The 15,916-nt window shown below is 33.2% G+C and overlaps 1 protein-coding gene across 2 annotated transcripts; it reads right to left on the minus strand.

Annotated features, from left to right (window-relative positions):
- Window positions 1–3,689: 3,689 nt before the first annotated feature.
- Window positions 3,690–12,723, minus strand: LOC127127183 (calcium-dependent lipid-binding protein). Of its 2 annotated transcripts, XM_051056312.1 has the most exons (13): window positions 12,650–12,723; window positions 12,429–12,499; window positions 12,191–12,322; window positions 11,376–11,477; window positions 11,079–11,129; window positions 9,637–9,757; window positions 7,558–7,679; window positions 7,372–7,470; window positions 6,801–6,881; window positions 6,620–6,705; window positions 5,265–5,490; window positions 4,556–4,720; window positions 3,690–4,407 (listed from the first exon to the last, which is right to left on the minus strand). In XM_051056312.1, the coding sequence occupies exons 3-13, from the start codon at window positions 12,293–12,295 to the stop codon at window positions 4,018–4,020; spliced, it is 1,548 nt and encodes a 515-aa protein (XP_050912269.1). In that variant the 5' UTR covers window positions 12,296–12,322; window positions 12,429–12,499; window positions 12,650–12,723; the 3' UTR covers window positions 3,690–4,017. The 2 variants fall into 2 exon arrangements, with proteins under 2 accessions (XP_050912269.1, XP_050912268.1); XM_051056311.1 differs by having other exon boundaries at window positions 12,429–12,719.
- Between the last annotated feature and the right edge of the window lie 3,193 nt (window positions 12,724–15,916).

The following is a 15,916-nucleotide window of genomic DNA, read 5'->3' on the forward strand; positions in this document are numbered from 1 at the left end:
TGAAGAAAAAATGACACTGAGCTCGAATCTGACCTCCATTCACTCCAATTCCAAATATATTAAGAGATATATGGAATTGAAATTTGAGGTACACGAACTGAGTTGCTTCGATTTGACCTCAAAGCAACTCAATCTTCTTGCCTATATTGGTAGGACTTCAGACAACCAAAGAATCAATAGAATTGAGCAAGAATTTGAGAGAATCGAAGAGTTTAAAATTTCTGAAAATTACCTTCAATGTAGGTCTCGATTCGATGGATCTTGATCTTGCTTATGCTTGGGCTCACTCTACTTGCTTGTAGGAAGAGGATTGAATGGTTTAGAAGCAATGGATTCTTGGAGAATTGAATTCCAAAATAGTGGAGATTCAAGCTCAAATTCAAAAGAATTTATCAGGCTTATCCTTTGAGAATTGAGGGTTTGCAATGGGGGATCAGAGCTGGCACAATTGTGTGTGTATTTCTGAACAATTGAAACTCTATTTATAGAGGAATCATGTGATATTTACACACTCACTTTCACTTTCCAAATTTGGCAAATATGATGTAATGTTGCATGGGCGCGCATAAGCCCATGAAATGATAGCTTGAGGTCCATAATTGAAGATCAGATGCACTGAAGTAGGCTTGGATTGCAAGGCACATGTACATTGATGTTTGAAGTTTGATCCATGCCAAATGATATCAGCATGTTTAAGCCATGTGCAACCTATGCATTTCTCATCCAAAAAGAATGAATTTGAGCTCTTTAGAAAGGTGAGATCAAGAGGAACAACTTTGATGTTCAACACTTTTTCATTTGGAGCTTAGAACTTGGAGAAATTTGAGGTGGAAGTTTGGAAATTTTTGACATATCAAATTTTTTCTAAGTGTCAAGCCATATGTCTCAATATTCCACCTTGCTTAACTTTTTATGAGAGCTTTAAATGAGAAACGTGTATTCATCAAAGTTTTAGCTCTCTCAAAGACCTTAAAAATGGTCACCAATTTCATGTCATTTAGATTTGAAATGATAGAGTTATGCATTTTTTAAGTTTGGAAAAATTACTTGATCAATGGTATAGGTCAAAAGTGACCTATAATGTAGCCTCATATCACATGCTCAAAAAAGTTGAATTAGCTCCCACTCCAAATATCAAAGTTTAAGTAGACACATTGAATTTGATTGTGCAACTAGGAAATATTTCATCTCATGAAAATTGAGCAAGTTATGGCCTTGGGAAGTTGACTTTCAAATTAGGGTTTAAACAAAATGACCTATAATGTTTCAACATAGAAAATGATTTTCCAAGCAAAACTAGCTCTTGGTCTCAACATAAAAGTTGTTTGGAATGTCATTTATAGTAAGTTTGCTCTTGAATTATTTTCATATGGTGAAAAATTTAGGAATAGGGGCTAGGGAGACCCAATTTTGATTAGATGAATTCATCTGGCCAACCACCATCAACCAACTTACTAATTTCCAAATCTCTTGACTTTCTTGGCTCATGGTAGATCATATATGCATAAGATGATAAAATTTTAAGTGTCCCTTGAGAAATTTGATCAATTGGTGAGATAGCTTGTTGGAGAAGTTACTTAAGATACCTAGTCAAACTAGGGTTTCCAAGGCAAATCACCCTCAAACTCTTGAAGAAAACTTGATCAATATATCATGTAGAAATCATTGGGACTCAAATATGATGCTTATAACCATTCTTGAATCAATTCTTGGTTGTGCTCTTTGTTCATGAGGGTCTCAAACCCTAGATGTGATCAATGAATCAATGAGATCATGTCCTTCCTACAAAAGAGTTAGACACATGCAAAGACATATTTTTGGTATTTTGGTTAGTAAAATGATAATATACAAGTATGATATAAGTATGATATGATCACAAGGTGCTTGGTGATCTCTCCCAAAACAAACCCAATGAAAGTGAGATAAGGAGGATGCCAAGATTTGATCCCAATGCTAATGCTTATGACGAATTTGCATGAGGGATCTTAGGGTCAAAATTGGGGTCTTACAGCATCGGATCAGCAACAACAGGATCTGGCTGGACCACCTCAGCAACCACCTCATTCGCAATCACCTCCTCAACAACCTCCTCATTTGCAACAACATCATTTAGATGGACCACCCCATCTCTCAGCTGCTCAACTGATCGTACCGTTCCGCGTCGAGTGCTACGAGGTGCGCGAAACTGAACCTGCTCAGCCAACCATTTTCGGTGTGAATCGGTTTGAACCACTCGTCCAGTATGTATATGGGAAGACCCGGTCTCATCAGCCCTAGCCTGGTTTGCCGCTCTATCAATCGCTTTGTCTGCCTCTGTATTTCATTGCAAAAGAAGGGGAAAATAAATAAATAATTATTAACTACCGAAAATTTCACAACTTTCGATAAAAAACAAAGGTATAACTATCGAAAATTCTGAATTTTCTGGTTAAAAATAAAGTTTTTATAACTATCGGAAATTCTGAAATTTCCCGTAAAAAATAAAGTTTTTATAACTATCAGAATTTCTAAAATTTCTGGGAAATTCCAGATGATTTTGTATCAGAAGTTTTAAAATTTCTGATTAAAATTAAATACCAAATTTTTTGAAATTTTTGTTACAAATACTGGAAACTTAGACATTTGTGGTAAAAAAACATACTGATTTTGAGATTTCTGATAGAAGATTCAAAATTTCCAGTCAGACGATTGACATTCGCGCGTGGTTACTGTAAATTTTGAAAATGGGTGAAAAGTTTTTATAATTGCAATATTTTCTATTCATAGACCATATAGGATGTCAGGTTCAAGCAAGTGAGACGAGAAGTGTCCGTTTAAACCTCATATTATTATGGTAGTAGAAAAAGTGAATCTTTTTAACATGTGTTGTATTTTGAACATTCCATGAAATTTGTATACTTTAATTTCTTACTTTTAATTAGAAACAAAGTTAAACTTGTGCCTCTATATATACTCATCATGTATAATAGATTTTAATGATAAAGAAAAATAACGATTGTCTAAAATATTAACGAACTAAAATTTATAAAAATATATAATATTTTTATATTTTTAATAAATACACATATCAATTACTAATAACCAAAAACTTAAATTTTAACTAACAATGATACACTGTGCAATTTTATTAAACAAAATTCAGCTAATAATCCTTGTCAATTTTATTAGGTTCAATTTCAAACCAAATTCAAAAGATCAATATCTTTTAATTAATTTAATTTTGATTAATTTATTAAAAAAATATGAGATATAGTCTAAAAAAATAAAAATATAAAAGAAAGATAATACACTTATTATATTTTTGATATAAAGTAAATAAAGAAGAGAAGAATGTTGATTATTTTTTAAAGTGCAAGAGTGAATCCTAAAATTAAAAAAGCTCTTAAAAAATTATTTTATTTTATTTTAAAACTTAAATTGCAAATTAATTTTATTATATTCTTTAATTATATTTTTGAAACATTAATTTTCTAATTATTTTAAATAATTTTATTTTTCTTCCTCAAAACTTTGTAATTTTCAACACTGCATCATTTCATCTCATCTTTTAACATCAATAACAACTTTAACTATTCATTAGTTAAAAGTAACTTTGTAACTTTGTAATTATTAATTATTCATTACTCAAATTCATTGTTCCATTGCATTACTTAAAAGTTAAATTAAACTGAAACAAATATATCAGATAATAATGCTAAACATTGCTAGCTTTTCCTTTCAATGGATAACTAGCATCATATTAGATATCTAAACGCCACCACCATCACCACTTCTTAATCACTTTCACATCCAATGAATAAGAGGAATTTTTACAATTTGTTTTTTATTACACCTCCAGGTTAACAATTCTTTACAGATAAAAGATGGTGTAAAACTAAAACTACATCGAAATTCCTGATATCTGTGGTCAATCTATTTCCAAAGATAGAAAGAAAAAACTCATAATGATTCAAGAGAACAAGCAACAAAAGAAACCAACCTATCTACTGTAAAATCTCATAAACTAATAAATTCAGGTCATTTCGTTACACCACCACTCTCCTCCGTAGGAATGGATGAACCACTCCTTCTGGATACAGTTTGCCCTGTGATTGTCCTGCCCATGAACTTCCCTGCCCTGCTCAGTCCACTGCCAACAGCACCAAGCCCACTACCGACAGCGCCAAACCCGCTGCCAACAATTCCAGCACCGGTATTAACACCAGAACCAACAAGTCCAGCACCGGCAGTAACACCAGAACCAACAAGTCCAACACCAGACCCGGCTACTGATGCTACTCCGTCTACTGCGTCCATTGTACTTCCTATGACTCCTTCCTCTTTCAGTTTCTTCCTTTGTTCTAGTGTCATTTTCTCTGCTTCTAGTGCAGCCAGCTGTTCTTCCTTGTTAAACTCGTGATAGAAATACTGAAATTCCAATGAGATATAACTTTCAATCAACTGAGACAACGTGTAGTAAATGAATACACAATAGAAAAGGACTAAAATATGTTGGTGAAGGTATGATTAGAAAAGATAGAGGGCCTCTACTCAACAAACGCATGTCTATTTATACCTTTATTCTCAAGGTTCCTCGATCCTTCTTATCTTTCACTTTCAGTGTATCAAGCGATGACAAAAGCCTCAATTCAATTTCCTTTTCAGTTTCTACTTCCACGTCAATAAGTGGCAATTTTGCTATTCCCAATCGTTTATCTTGCCCAATGTCTTTATCAAAAACCTATTTGCAGAGCCATGAAAATCGTTTGTTTTAATTTCATTGAATCAATCATGACATAGAAAGAGTTTAACAAGAACTGTGTAATCACAAGGAGAAAATAAACCAAAATGTTAACATGTGTGGCTGTGTAGAGACAAATCAATAAAAGATCAAGGGGAGGAGATAAGCGCTTATTTGATTTGAGAAAACACTTTGACTGTTATTCTTAATAGAATAGTTTTGGGAAATAATATTATATCTACTCTAGTTGTTACAAAAACTTAAACAATAAAAACTCAGAATAATGTGATGATAACTAGGGTAATTTTGAAAATCTTCCATTACTTGTCAAATCAAAACATTTGAACAAACTATATTAGAGTATTTTCTTGTTGATATGCTGAAGGTATCCAGAAAATTAAAGTCCTAATGAATTTCTTATTTCTTCCATAGGCATAAGTGACAAGGATATATTCTATTTTCTTATAACTAATGAAAGAAAAATGTCAGTAATGCCGTAGAATTAATTAGCACAAGAGAAAGCAAAGTTTTAGCTGTGTAAAACCTCGAGAGTGAGTGACTGGGTCTCCTTGTCTTCTGCAATTAAGTCAAATTCCTCATTCCAAATCGGATTCAAGTTGTTATCAATAACCTTCGTTTTAACTTTAAACAGTGGTCGGATATACACAACTGTGTAAGGATCAGACTTCCCAATCATTTCCTTGTTTTTCAGATCATTTGCTTTTATTACAGTCACTCTAAGCATTCCCTGGGGTTTAAGCTCCAGTTCACTGCAAAAGGCAAGGTGTTTTAGCAATTTAGAATATTTGACCATTAACAGAGAAATTGGCATACTCCCAATCACAATTTGTTTTTCGTTCTTTCAAGTTTACAGGAGACACAAATAAAATGAAACGAAATAACAGTTTTTCTCGAGGAATACAGAATTTTCAAATTCAACTCTAAATATTGATTATCAGATATAGTAGTTAACCTATGCTAGAATATCATAAAATATCTTATATATTATTTTAGAGTATCTTAAAGCATCTTTGAGGTTTATATTCTACACTACTCATTATTATCATGATTTGCTTTTTATTTATGATTGAGTTTGTCTATCCATAAATAAGAATTAGTGTAGAGTTTTTATATCAAGTTAGTTTTAAACCATTATAAATAATACTTAAAGTTCTTAATAATTTATCTCCTTTTATCTAAAATCCCACACCTTCACATGATATCTAGAGGCTGGTTCGATCCACCCTGAACTGTCTCTCCACTATTACAGTGCCGAGTTCTCAAAAGTTTAAGAATATAATAATAGCATTTTGATTTCTGGCATGATCTCTTCCTTTTTACAACGAATGTCACTTCTGGCCACAGCCGCCGCCTCTAGTTGCCACCACTAGAAATATTTTCCCCACAAAACCACCCCTCCATTGCATGCTGAACCTCTCGACCTACACAGCCACAACAGTTTCGGGCTCATCATATATTCTTCCATGCACCACCGGCATTTGTGACAGATTATTGCAGTTCTAATACTTGTTGCTTTGGTTTTCTCTTTGAAAAGTATATTTGGTAACAAGCTTTAAGCTTAGTAAGCTTTTAGATAGAGGGGGAGTGTTAGAATATCATAAAATATATTTATATTATTTTAGAGTATCTTTTAGGATTAGATTTTATATTACCTATTATCATGATTTGTTCTTGACTTAGGATTCTTCTATGTAATCATTAATAGGGGTTAGTATTGCGTTTTTGTATCAAGTTAGTATTAGACCATTATCATTAATTTTCTAAGTTATTATTTTCTCTCCTTTTATCTAAAATACCACAACTTCAGAAACTTATATATGCTTTGATCTGAATTCAAGAAGATATATAACTAACATAATAAAATAAGATTCACATTACCTAGTATCCACAGGAATTCCACCAAGTGGAACAACAATCCTATGAGGCCATTGGAGCATATCAGTAACAATTGAGTTCACAGTATCCTATTAAATGGTGGGTAAAGCTTAGAGTGGATTATGAGTATTAGTTCAAAATGAGTATTAGTTCAAAAGAGGCCAGCTTGCAGATTAGAACCTACATCAATCATATCTGAAATTCCAGGAAGTGCCGTCAAACTTCCACCAACTGCCTTCAGAGTGTAATCAATCCGAGGCTTCGGCTGAATAAATTTTTATGAAAAAGTCAGTAATTCCAAGACTGATAATAAAACAGTAATGTCGCAAGTAATGCAGAACTCAATTAGAATATTGACTAAAGCCAAGAGAATAGAACGAAAACTATAAACAATCATGTCCCAGACCACTTTACTCAATACCTAAGAAGGGTATTTCCCTAATAGTGTTGACCTTAACTTCATCCTACAATAACAAATCAGTAACCAACTGAAGTAGATAGCTAGATGTGGTGAAGATAAGTTTGATATGAAGGAAACAATTATCTAACAGTTTCAGTTTTTTGATTACACAATTGTGCTAGTTCTTACATCAATTTCATCTTGTAGGACAACAAAGTAATTAATACAACACAATCATGAAGTGAAAACATGCATATCCAACTTCAAGTCAATGGATCGCTCACTAATTTTAGGTTGATTTACCGGATTCCACAAAAGGGTTTGCACAAACAAAACTGTAACCAGCAGAGGTTACCTCGGCAAGTAGGGCAACAACAACGGCGGAAATGCATGGGATCTCTTCAGCGAGTTGGAATATAACACGGATAATGGTGAAAACCTGGAGATCCTTCAACTGAAGTCAAAAAACAATAGCAATCAAAATTTTGAAAATTCCTCATTGTGACATGAAATTCAATATTGAAACATAGCTTGGTCTAACCTGAATAGGAATTGATGCAACAAGGGCAGCTTCAACAGCCAAAACAATACTGGGATCACCACCCCAACGGAAATCAATGTCCATTATGATTTGACCTTTTTTAAGATTTTGAACACGAATACCTGCATGGATGAACAGATTATGCATGTATTATTTCTAAATATACAAAAAAAGACAACAGAAAAGCAAGGGGTATAAAAATAGCATTTCATGACAATTTTGTTCTGCCTTATTGCACAACTCTGACAGGTGTAACTCGTAAGCAATGAAGCACATATATGCTACGTTAAAATCTTTGCCAAATTGCACCGTATACCACCGATACGCCGTGCTACATCGTTGATACGTATCAAAGGAGTATCCGAATTTTTTATTTAAGAAAAAAACAAAATTCCGATATGGCAACGACATGCCGCGATATGCCATTGACACATCTCCGATACTCCACGGATACGGTTTTTGGGAAGTAAAAGTGAAGAATACAAAGAAGGAAGTACAAAGATGTATGACATTGGTGGATATGCATGGGATATTTTTGACAGTGTTGGAACTCTTGAAGTTGCACCATTGTCTCTGGATGAACCAAATTTAGAAGCCACTCTATTTACCGATGATGGGGAAGGAGGAGACGACATTGATACTAATTGAATATCTTAGTTTAAATTTATTAATTAGTAATGTGTTAAAAGTTGTGTGTTGAGTTTGATTTTTGTTAGACAATATTTAACTACTCTCTAATTTTAATTTTCAAATTTGTATCTTAAACGAACCATATCCTATATTTTTCAATGAGTGACATATTGGATATGTATCGTATTCGATACTTGTATTATGGCTGTATCGTGTCCAAGCTTCGTTGCTGGTAAGTCAAACATTTTGATAACAGTCTCATCAATGCAGTCCACTTTTTCATATATCTGTAGATTCTAACTAGCAGAATTGTTGTTACAAGGCTTATATATGAAAAACCTGCAGTATTTTTTCATAAAACTACAAACTCCAAATTTTATTGATCCATTTCATCTAATTAACTAAGATTCAGGACATATCAAATTTTGAATCTCACAATAATAGTTTATTTCCCAAATTTTGAAAGATATTATGGAGAGTGTTGTTTTAAGTATGAATTGTTGGGGTTAGGTCTGATTCCTAATGGCAGCTCTTGCTTGATAGGTCAGATGTAAGTAAAACTATAATAACCATTGATTTAGGCTTGTGACATGCCATCACCTTGGACATCACTGAACATTTCAACACCAAGAAAAAAAATATACAAAATATGCTGTTAGTTAACAAAGATCCTGGCCGTCCATCCTCAAATAAATTTATAAAAAAAAAAGTAGTTTCCATCATATGAGGACACATAACAATTGATGGCCATAAGGTTTTCTTCAGAAAAGACTGAGGTTCCTTCTCATTATGAGTTGCAATTGTTGAAAAGGATATTTTGAACACAAGGAAGTTTAGGTTATAGGAGTGCATTGGTTCTAGTTCGTGTCATATGTTTACACGAACTCCTCTTCAAAATTTGAAAACAGAACTCTAAATTTTTCTTATCAACTATTATTATATATAGTAGATCATTGACTGTATTAAAATAAAGAAAATGAAGAATGAGCTTCAGAGAAAAGAAAGTAAATCTTAAACAAAAAAAGAGAGGAACAAAGTAAGTCACATTGGCTCAAAAATGAACTTAAACTCTCCAATATTACTAGATATCAATTATAAAACCCACTTCGAGCAACCATGAAAAGAATACCAATGAAAAGCCACAAGTATAACCAAATCACATAGCATAATGATAGTAATGTCTTGCCCCTTATAAAAATTATAAACAGGCGGAAAAAATATAAAATTGCATATAAAAATTTAGATAACTTGCATCAGAGAAATTTTGAATGCATATGAAGCAGCCTAAAAGATCTGTTGTCAAAATGAATGACATATCAACCTCATTATCTGAATTTATACACGGCATTAGTAAATGCAGCAGGCAATAGAATGCCGAAGCCTTTTTCCAACAACACTATAATGTGCAAAGAGGAAAAAGAATGAAGAAATGAATCTCTGGATTGGTACCTTCAATTTTCGGAGCGACATTTCCAAGGGACAGCTTACTGAACTTCAACGAAGTAATTCCAGTAGGTCTATACTCTTCTAATAGCGGTTCAACAGATTCTCTTATCACCATAGTTGCTGCCTAAAAAAGCAAACACAAACAAAATCAGGATAAAGTCAGTTATTTAATCAGCATATGAATACCCCACCCAAAGGAAGATTAGGGACAAAAACCAAAATTTAAAGGTCACTTGAGCACAAGAGTATATGGTGTTTTCAATGAAAAAAAAAGTATTGTTGGGTCTATTTCATTCTTACAAATTCGACTTACAAGGGAAGGGGGAGGGTGTCACTCTTTATAAACTTATTTCAGACCTTATTTTTTATTCAATGTAAGATTTGAGTTTTCCCCCAATACATTATTGGGCTTGGCATGGATATAAATGATGGGTGTCTCGGACAATAGGCTCTGATACTATATTAGATTTTTCTATTTGGCATAACACACCCTTACAAAATTGACTTATTAGGTGAGGGGTACCACTCTCTATAAACTCATTTCAAGCCTTATCTTTATCCTATGTCGGACTTGGGTTTCCCAATACCCTCAAACTCAAAATCATATGCAAAGTCTATATGAGTTATACACAAACAATTTTATAAGCCGCTTAACTCAATGTCAATATTTAGTGTCGTAAGGTTGTTGAATTTTATGAGTTAACTAGAGAGTTTTTGACAATGAGGATGACCCATGGACTACAATTCCACCTACGGTTCATGCATGTTTCTTAGTCCTAATCTAGTTTTGTGGTGATCCAAGATGCAGATCATAATGACCAAATTAATCACTGTAGCTGAATATCAACACATTGCTTCAAGTGCAGCTGAAAAACTTCTGATTGAGACGCCGCTATGTGAACTTCATAGTAGAGTATACAGTAGAGAAGCATAGTTAGTTATTAGTTAGAATATTAATCATCAATTAGAAAAGTTGTTGTAACTGTCTCATGTATTAGAGTCACAGAGGCAACGACACAATGTATACATAGATAAGATACTAATACTGAACTGAGATGCAAATCAACCAATACAGAAAATCATTTTGGAATTAAATTCTTTCACTCTTTTCTCATCATAGATTTTACCAGAATCTGATTATGGTGGTTTTTGAGTTTCTAAACTATATTGGTTACAATTAAGAAACCGGAATTTAGTGTCTACCCAAAATCAATAGATCTAATCTACTTTCTCTCGTTCAAACTTAACAATTAGGGTGTTAGAAGAAGCAGTGTAATTCATAACAAATAAACAAACTAATTTTAGTTATTACATAGAATATATCAAATAACATACTAGAGAAACAAGTGAAACATCAAGATTTTAACCTAGAAAATAAATCTACTAAGAAATCAGTAAACATCACACACACAGTTCGATATTATTATACAAATAAGTTTACTCACATCTGCTACAAATGGCCACAATTTGGACAGCAGCTTGTTTAGCCATTTCACCTGAAAAAGCCCATCAACAAGAGTCATAGACTGCTTTTGCAATCCATATTTTGCTTTAAAATATCGGAAGGATCATACATAGAGAACAAACATAGTATAGAAACCAAGAAACAATAAATGAAGTTTCTAAACTTAAAGTTTGCAGCTTCATTTGATGCATTGCTAATGCCTAATAATATGATAGAACCGTTTGTAATATCATTTCAGTGTAAAGCTAAGTATCACAACAACAGATGATAGTCACACCTGCTCATATACAGGGAAAGATATCCATTCAGGTAAGTTTTCACTACAAATTTTCTTTAAGTCGTCTCTATTAAGGGATCCAAGGAGTTTAATGTCAACTGCCTGCAGAGAAAAATAAATAATGTTAAGATGACAAGAAAATATATATACACAAATCAATAGACTTTTTTGTATTCAATATAATGGCAACAACTCATATGAGACGACATTGTGATATCCTAAGATGATAAAGCGTTCTCTTTTTACTGTACTATGAGCTATGATTCTTTTTCACATAGATTACAAACCTCCTCTACAACATGCCTCACATATAAGTTAAATTGCACTAATAGGTTATTAGTAGTTCAAATCTAGCCTATGTTTGGAACCACGCCAAATAACTCTCATTCTCACTTCTAGAAAAAGCTAGGAATCCTGGCTTCTTAAATTCACGCAAATACAACATTGGCCGGTTTTAATGGTTGGCGTGGTTTTCACTAATGATTTTCCAGTTACTGGTTATCTATGAAGCACAGACACCAGAAACACAGCGACACAGATACATCGACGTAGTAATAATTTGAAAAAATGAATAAATTAAATGTAATCACAAGTGTAGGTGTCGGTTTTGGACACTGGACACTGGCAGAGACACACCTAATTTCAGTGGTGTCGGTGCTGGATATTCCATTCCATGGACAAGTATAAAGTATGACTATGATATCACTCAGAAGGTGATCACATCTTAATTCATCAAATTTATATCCAACCAATAATTCCAAGAAAATCCATAACATTGATGAAGGAAACACAAGATTTAGGACAATGTACCATACCTTCGCAATTCGCTTGGCGCTTCTATACCTCATCATTCGTTCCAATCCAGCCATCAAAGCTACACCAAATATTATCCCCAGAAACATCCCAAAAAACAAACCCATTTTCACAGATTTCAAACACAACTACACCTTCAAACACAAAATTCACCAAATAAAATATATTACAATCAAAACAAATTTGAAACACAAGCATGCAAATCAACACAATAATAACGAAAGTAAATAAGAAACTTACAATGGTGTATAAGAAATGGATCACAATGAGTCAAACATACGGTAATTGGGAATATGATCGCAAGGGTGCAACTGAAACAAAACGTAAAAAAAGAGTAATGTGATTACTTTTCTATCAATGTGCTTAGTAACTGTAATATTGAGTGTAACGTCGATTGAATTGAAGGTTCTTTTGTTTCTTCCGACGCAAGATTGGAATGAAAATCGATCAACATCAATCACCTTCACCGTTGGGTTTTTTTCGCCATTTTCATTTTTATTTTCATTTCTCTCTTTTTTGCTTTGCAAGTTTCATTTTGGTAGGTTAATTATTAATATTAATACTAGTTATTGTGACTAATTAAATTGAACTTTTTCTTATTCATTACCAAAATTGTTATAATTTATTTATTGAGGTTAAAGTTAGTGCACTGTGTGTCAGTGTAAAGAAATATTACACTGACATTCAATCAAAATATTTTATGAGAAAAAAGATGGTGCATTGACCGTGTAAATTTATTTTTACACTGTCAACCAATGACAACCATGTATCCCGCCAAATCAACTATTAAATTTTAAATTATTTATATTATTTGGCACTTTAAAATATTTTGATTGGATGCATGTGTAATATTATTTTACACTGACTGACAGTGCATTACCATTAAACTCATATTTTATATTGTCAAATCAAAATAATATTTTAAAAATAAAAGTGTGATGTGGCGGGATATATGAGTGTCATTCGTTGACAGTGTAAAAATATTTTACATTGTCTGTGCATATTTTTTTCTTCGGTTATTTATTTTCAAAAACTTGTTGGCAAGAGGTATTTTAGTATTTCTCCTACGTCCCACTTATATTTAAATAAGTGAGTGGTATGAGCCATTATTATTCTTTTTGCAGTGTGTGTGCAATTATTTGGTAACTATTTTAAGAGCAGTGGAAGTTTGTTATTATTCTCTCTTATCTCTCTTATTTGTTTTATTCATCTTTATCACCTTGTGCACCAACAATTGGTATCTAAAACTCTGATTTAGATCCACAGGAAAATACCACGGAAAACATGAGTGAAACGGTGAGGCGATGTGTGTTTGATTTCTGTTCGAAGAATTCATGTTGAACTTCTGATCAGAATCGTAATAGAATCACATATCTTGATTCTACAAAATTGAGAAACAATGTGTTTAGATGAGATCTTAGTGTATTGCACAAGGTTAAAGATGAACGGAAACAATCTGAGCACCAAGCTTCCAATGTTCGATGGCAAGAAATGAAATCATTGAATGATTCAAATGCGTGTGTTATTTGGAGCTCAAGATGTTCTTGATCTCATCAACGACGATTACGTTCAGGTTGCACCTCTAGAAAATGCAACAGATGCGCAGAGAAATGTTCAACGTGATATGAGAAAGAACGATCATAAGACTCTGTTCTACATCCATCAGTGTGTGGATGTGAACATGTTTGAGAAAATCATTCATTCGACGATGGTGAAATCTGCATGGGACACATTGGTGCGGTGATGGATCAGTGAAGAAGGTGAAACTTCAGTCACTATGTAAGTAGTATGAGAATCTCAACATGAAGAACAATGAGAATGTACTTGACTACATCTCCAGAGTGATTCTGATCACAAATGAGATGAAGTCGTGTGAAAAAAAATCTCTCTGAAGAAAGTATCATTGAGAAGGTACTTAGATCTCTTACTCGTCAGTTTGATTACATCGTTGTAGAAATTGAACATTCTAAGGATTTGAGCACCATGAGAATAGAAGAGTTGCAAAGCAGCCTAAAGACGTGAGAGTTGCAAAGCAGTTTAGAGGCGTGAGAGATTGAAATAAAATGAAGAAAACTGGATGAGGTTGGAATATATTGGCAGTGTGTATGAAGAGAACATCTTATTTACACGATGGTTATGGTTATGGTTTAGTAAGTGTGAAGTTCAAGGAGTTGCTTGGCCGGGTCAGAGTTCAATTTGAATTTTGTTTCTGTCGGCGATTTGAATTGGTGGCTGGTTGGATATGAGGTTGTTCTCCGGTGGTTATTGAGGTACTTATGGGTTTTGGTCAAGAACAAAGGAGTTTCAAAGGTTGGTAACAGTGAGGGATGAGTGAAAGATGTTGTGGTTTGTACAGAGAAGAGGTCTTCTAGTGATGAGATTAAGAAGAATATTTAGAAAAATGTGAGAGAGAAAAGAGTTTTTCCAAAGTGAGAGTTTTTTCAGTCAGACTCTTTTTGTAAACCTGAGAGAGAGAAGATGAAAAAAAATTGATAGAAAAGAATCATTAGTTATCGACAACTATATAGGGTCATTGTGGAAAGAAAATGACCCACCACTTTATGATTTGTGTCTTCCCAAATTTGAGAGAGAGGTCACGTGTTTGGCCAACTGGAGGGAGAAAATCCTCTTTTTTGTTTGATTTCCTCACCTTCAGAGAAAAAAAATCTTCCAAGTGTGCCACGTGTCTATAATGTGTGTGGTTGTTTTATAAGATTGGAAGAATCATTTTATGATGCTAGTTGTCATGTGATTGGTGGGTAACTGAATGGAATCTAATGCATCAACCTTTTTTTTTTATTTCCTTTACTAATTTTTTAATATTTTAAAAAAAGGTTTTTGGTAATTAAATTAAAAATAAACACAACATAATATAAAATCAAACTAAAAACATCATTAATTCTAATTAATTCTCCTGATTATTTAGACCAAAAAACAAAAATAAATGGATAAAAATGAATAAAAATCGGGCGTAAAAGTTTCAGGAAAAATAAAATGAATGCACTAAAATGATCAGCACGAAATAAACCTCTGGAAAACAGACAGGTTTTGGCCAAATTTTGAAGTGAAAAATGCTCGGTTGAAAATGCTTAGGTTGATCAAAATACAATTGAAAAAGGAGTCGAAAAATAAAATGAGCACGACAAGTTAAACTACATGAACCGCAGGTTAATAAAACTTAAGTCTGCAAGCACGATCTTTAAATTTTTCACCAACTAATTTTACTTACATTTGAAAATTGATTCAATCGGTATATGTGTAGATATGAAAATTTATTCTGGTCGACATTTTGAGCATTATGCGTGATGAAATGCATGTTATGATATGTAGATGATGCAAATATCATAATGTATGTATCGATTTATTGAATGAGGGGGAAAATTGGGGTGTAACAATTATTATAATGATGATGATCCTAAGAACTATGAAAAGGTTGTGAATAACTTGGATTGTGATAAATGGCATGGAATCCAAAATGGAATCAATGAAGATCAACAAAGTATGAACTTTGGTTCAGGCTTCAAAGGAAATAAAACCTATTGGTTATAAATGGTGTGAGATATTGGATCGAACTCTAGTATGATCGAAAGATAGCTTCTTGGTTCGACAATCCGACAAGATCATTAGCATGACGTCGAAGTCTGGTCACATGTTATAGTCAAAGTATGATTGGATTGTTAACATGCCGAATTGGGCTTGTTTGTTATGCCTAAATCATTGGTCAATCA

This window comes from Lathyrus oleraceus, chromosome 3, assembly GCF_024323335.1.
Source record: "Lathyrus oleraceus cultivar Zhongwan6 chromosome 3, CAAS_Psat_ZW6_1.0, whole genome shotgun sequence".
Taxonomy (NCBI): domain Eukaryota; kingdom Viridiplantae; phylum Streptophyta; class Magnoliopsida; order Fabales; family Fabaceae; genus Lathyrus; species Lathyrus oleraceus.

Bases quoted from the DNA above. Each gene is read 5' to 3' on its own strand.
- LOC127127183 (XM_051056312.1), bottom strand. From the start codon at position 12,295: ATGGGTTTGTTTTTTGGGATGTTTCTGGGGATAATATTTGGTGTAGCT. The intron at 9,758-11,078 runs GTGAGTAAACTT...TTGCTTTTTTAG, and splicing joins TGTGGCCATTTGTAGCAGAT to GCAGCAACTATGGTGATAAG. The intron at 7,471-7,557 runs GTTAGACCAAGC...TTTTGACTTCAG, and splicing joins TTGCATCAATTCCTATTCAG to TTGAAGGATCTCCAGGTTTT.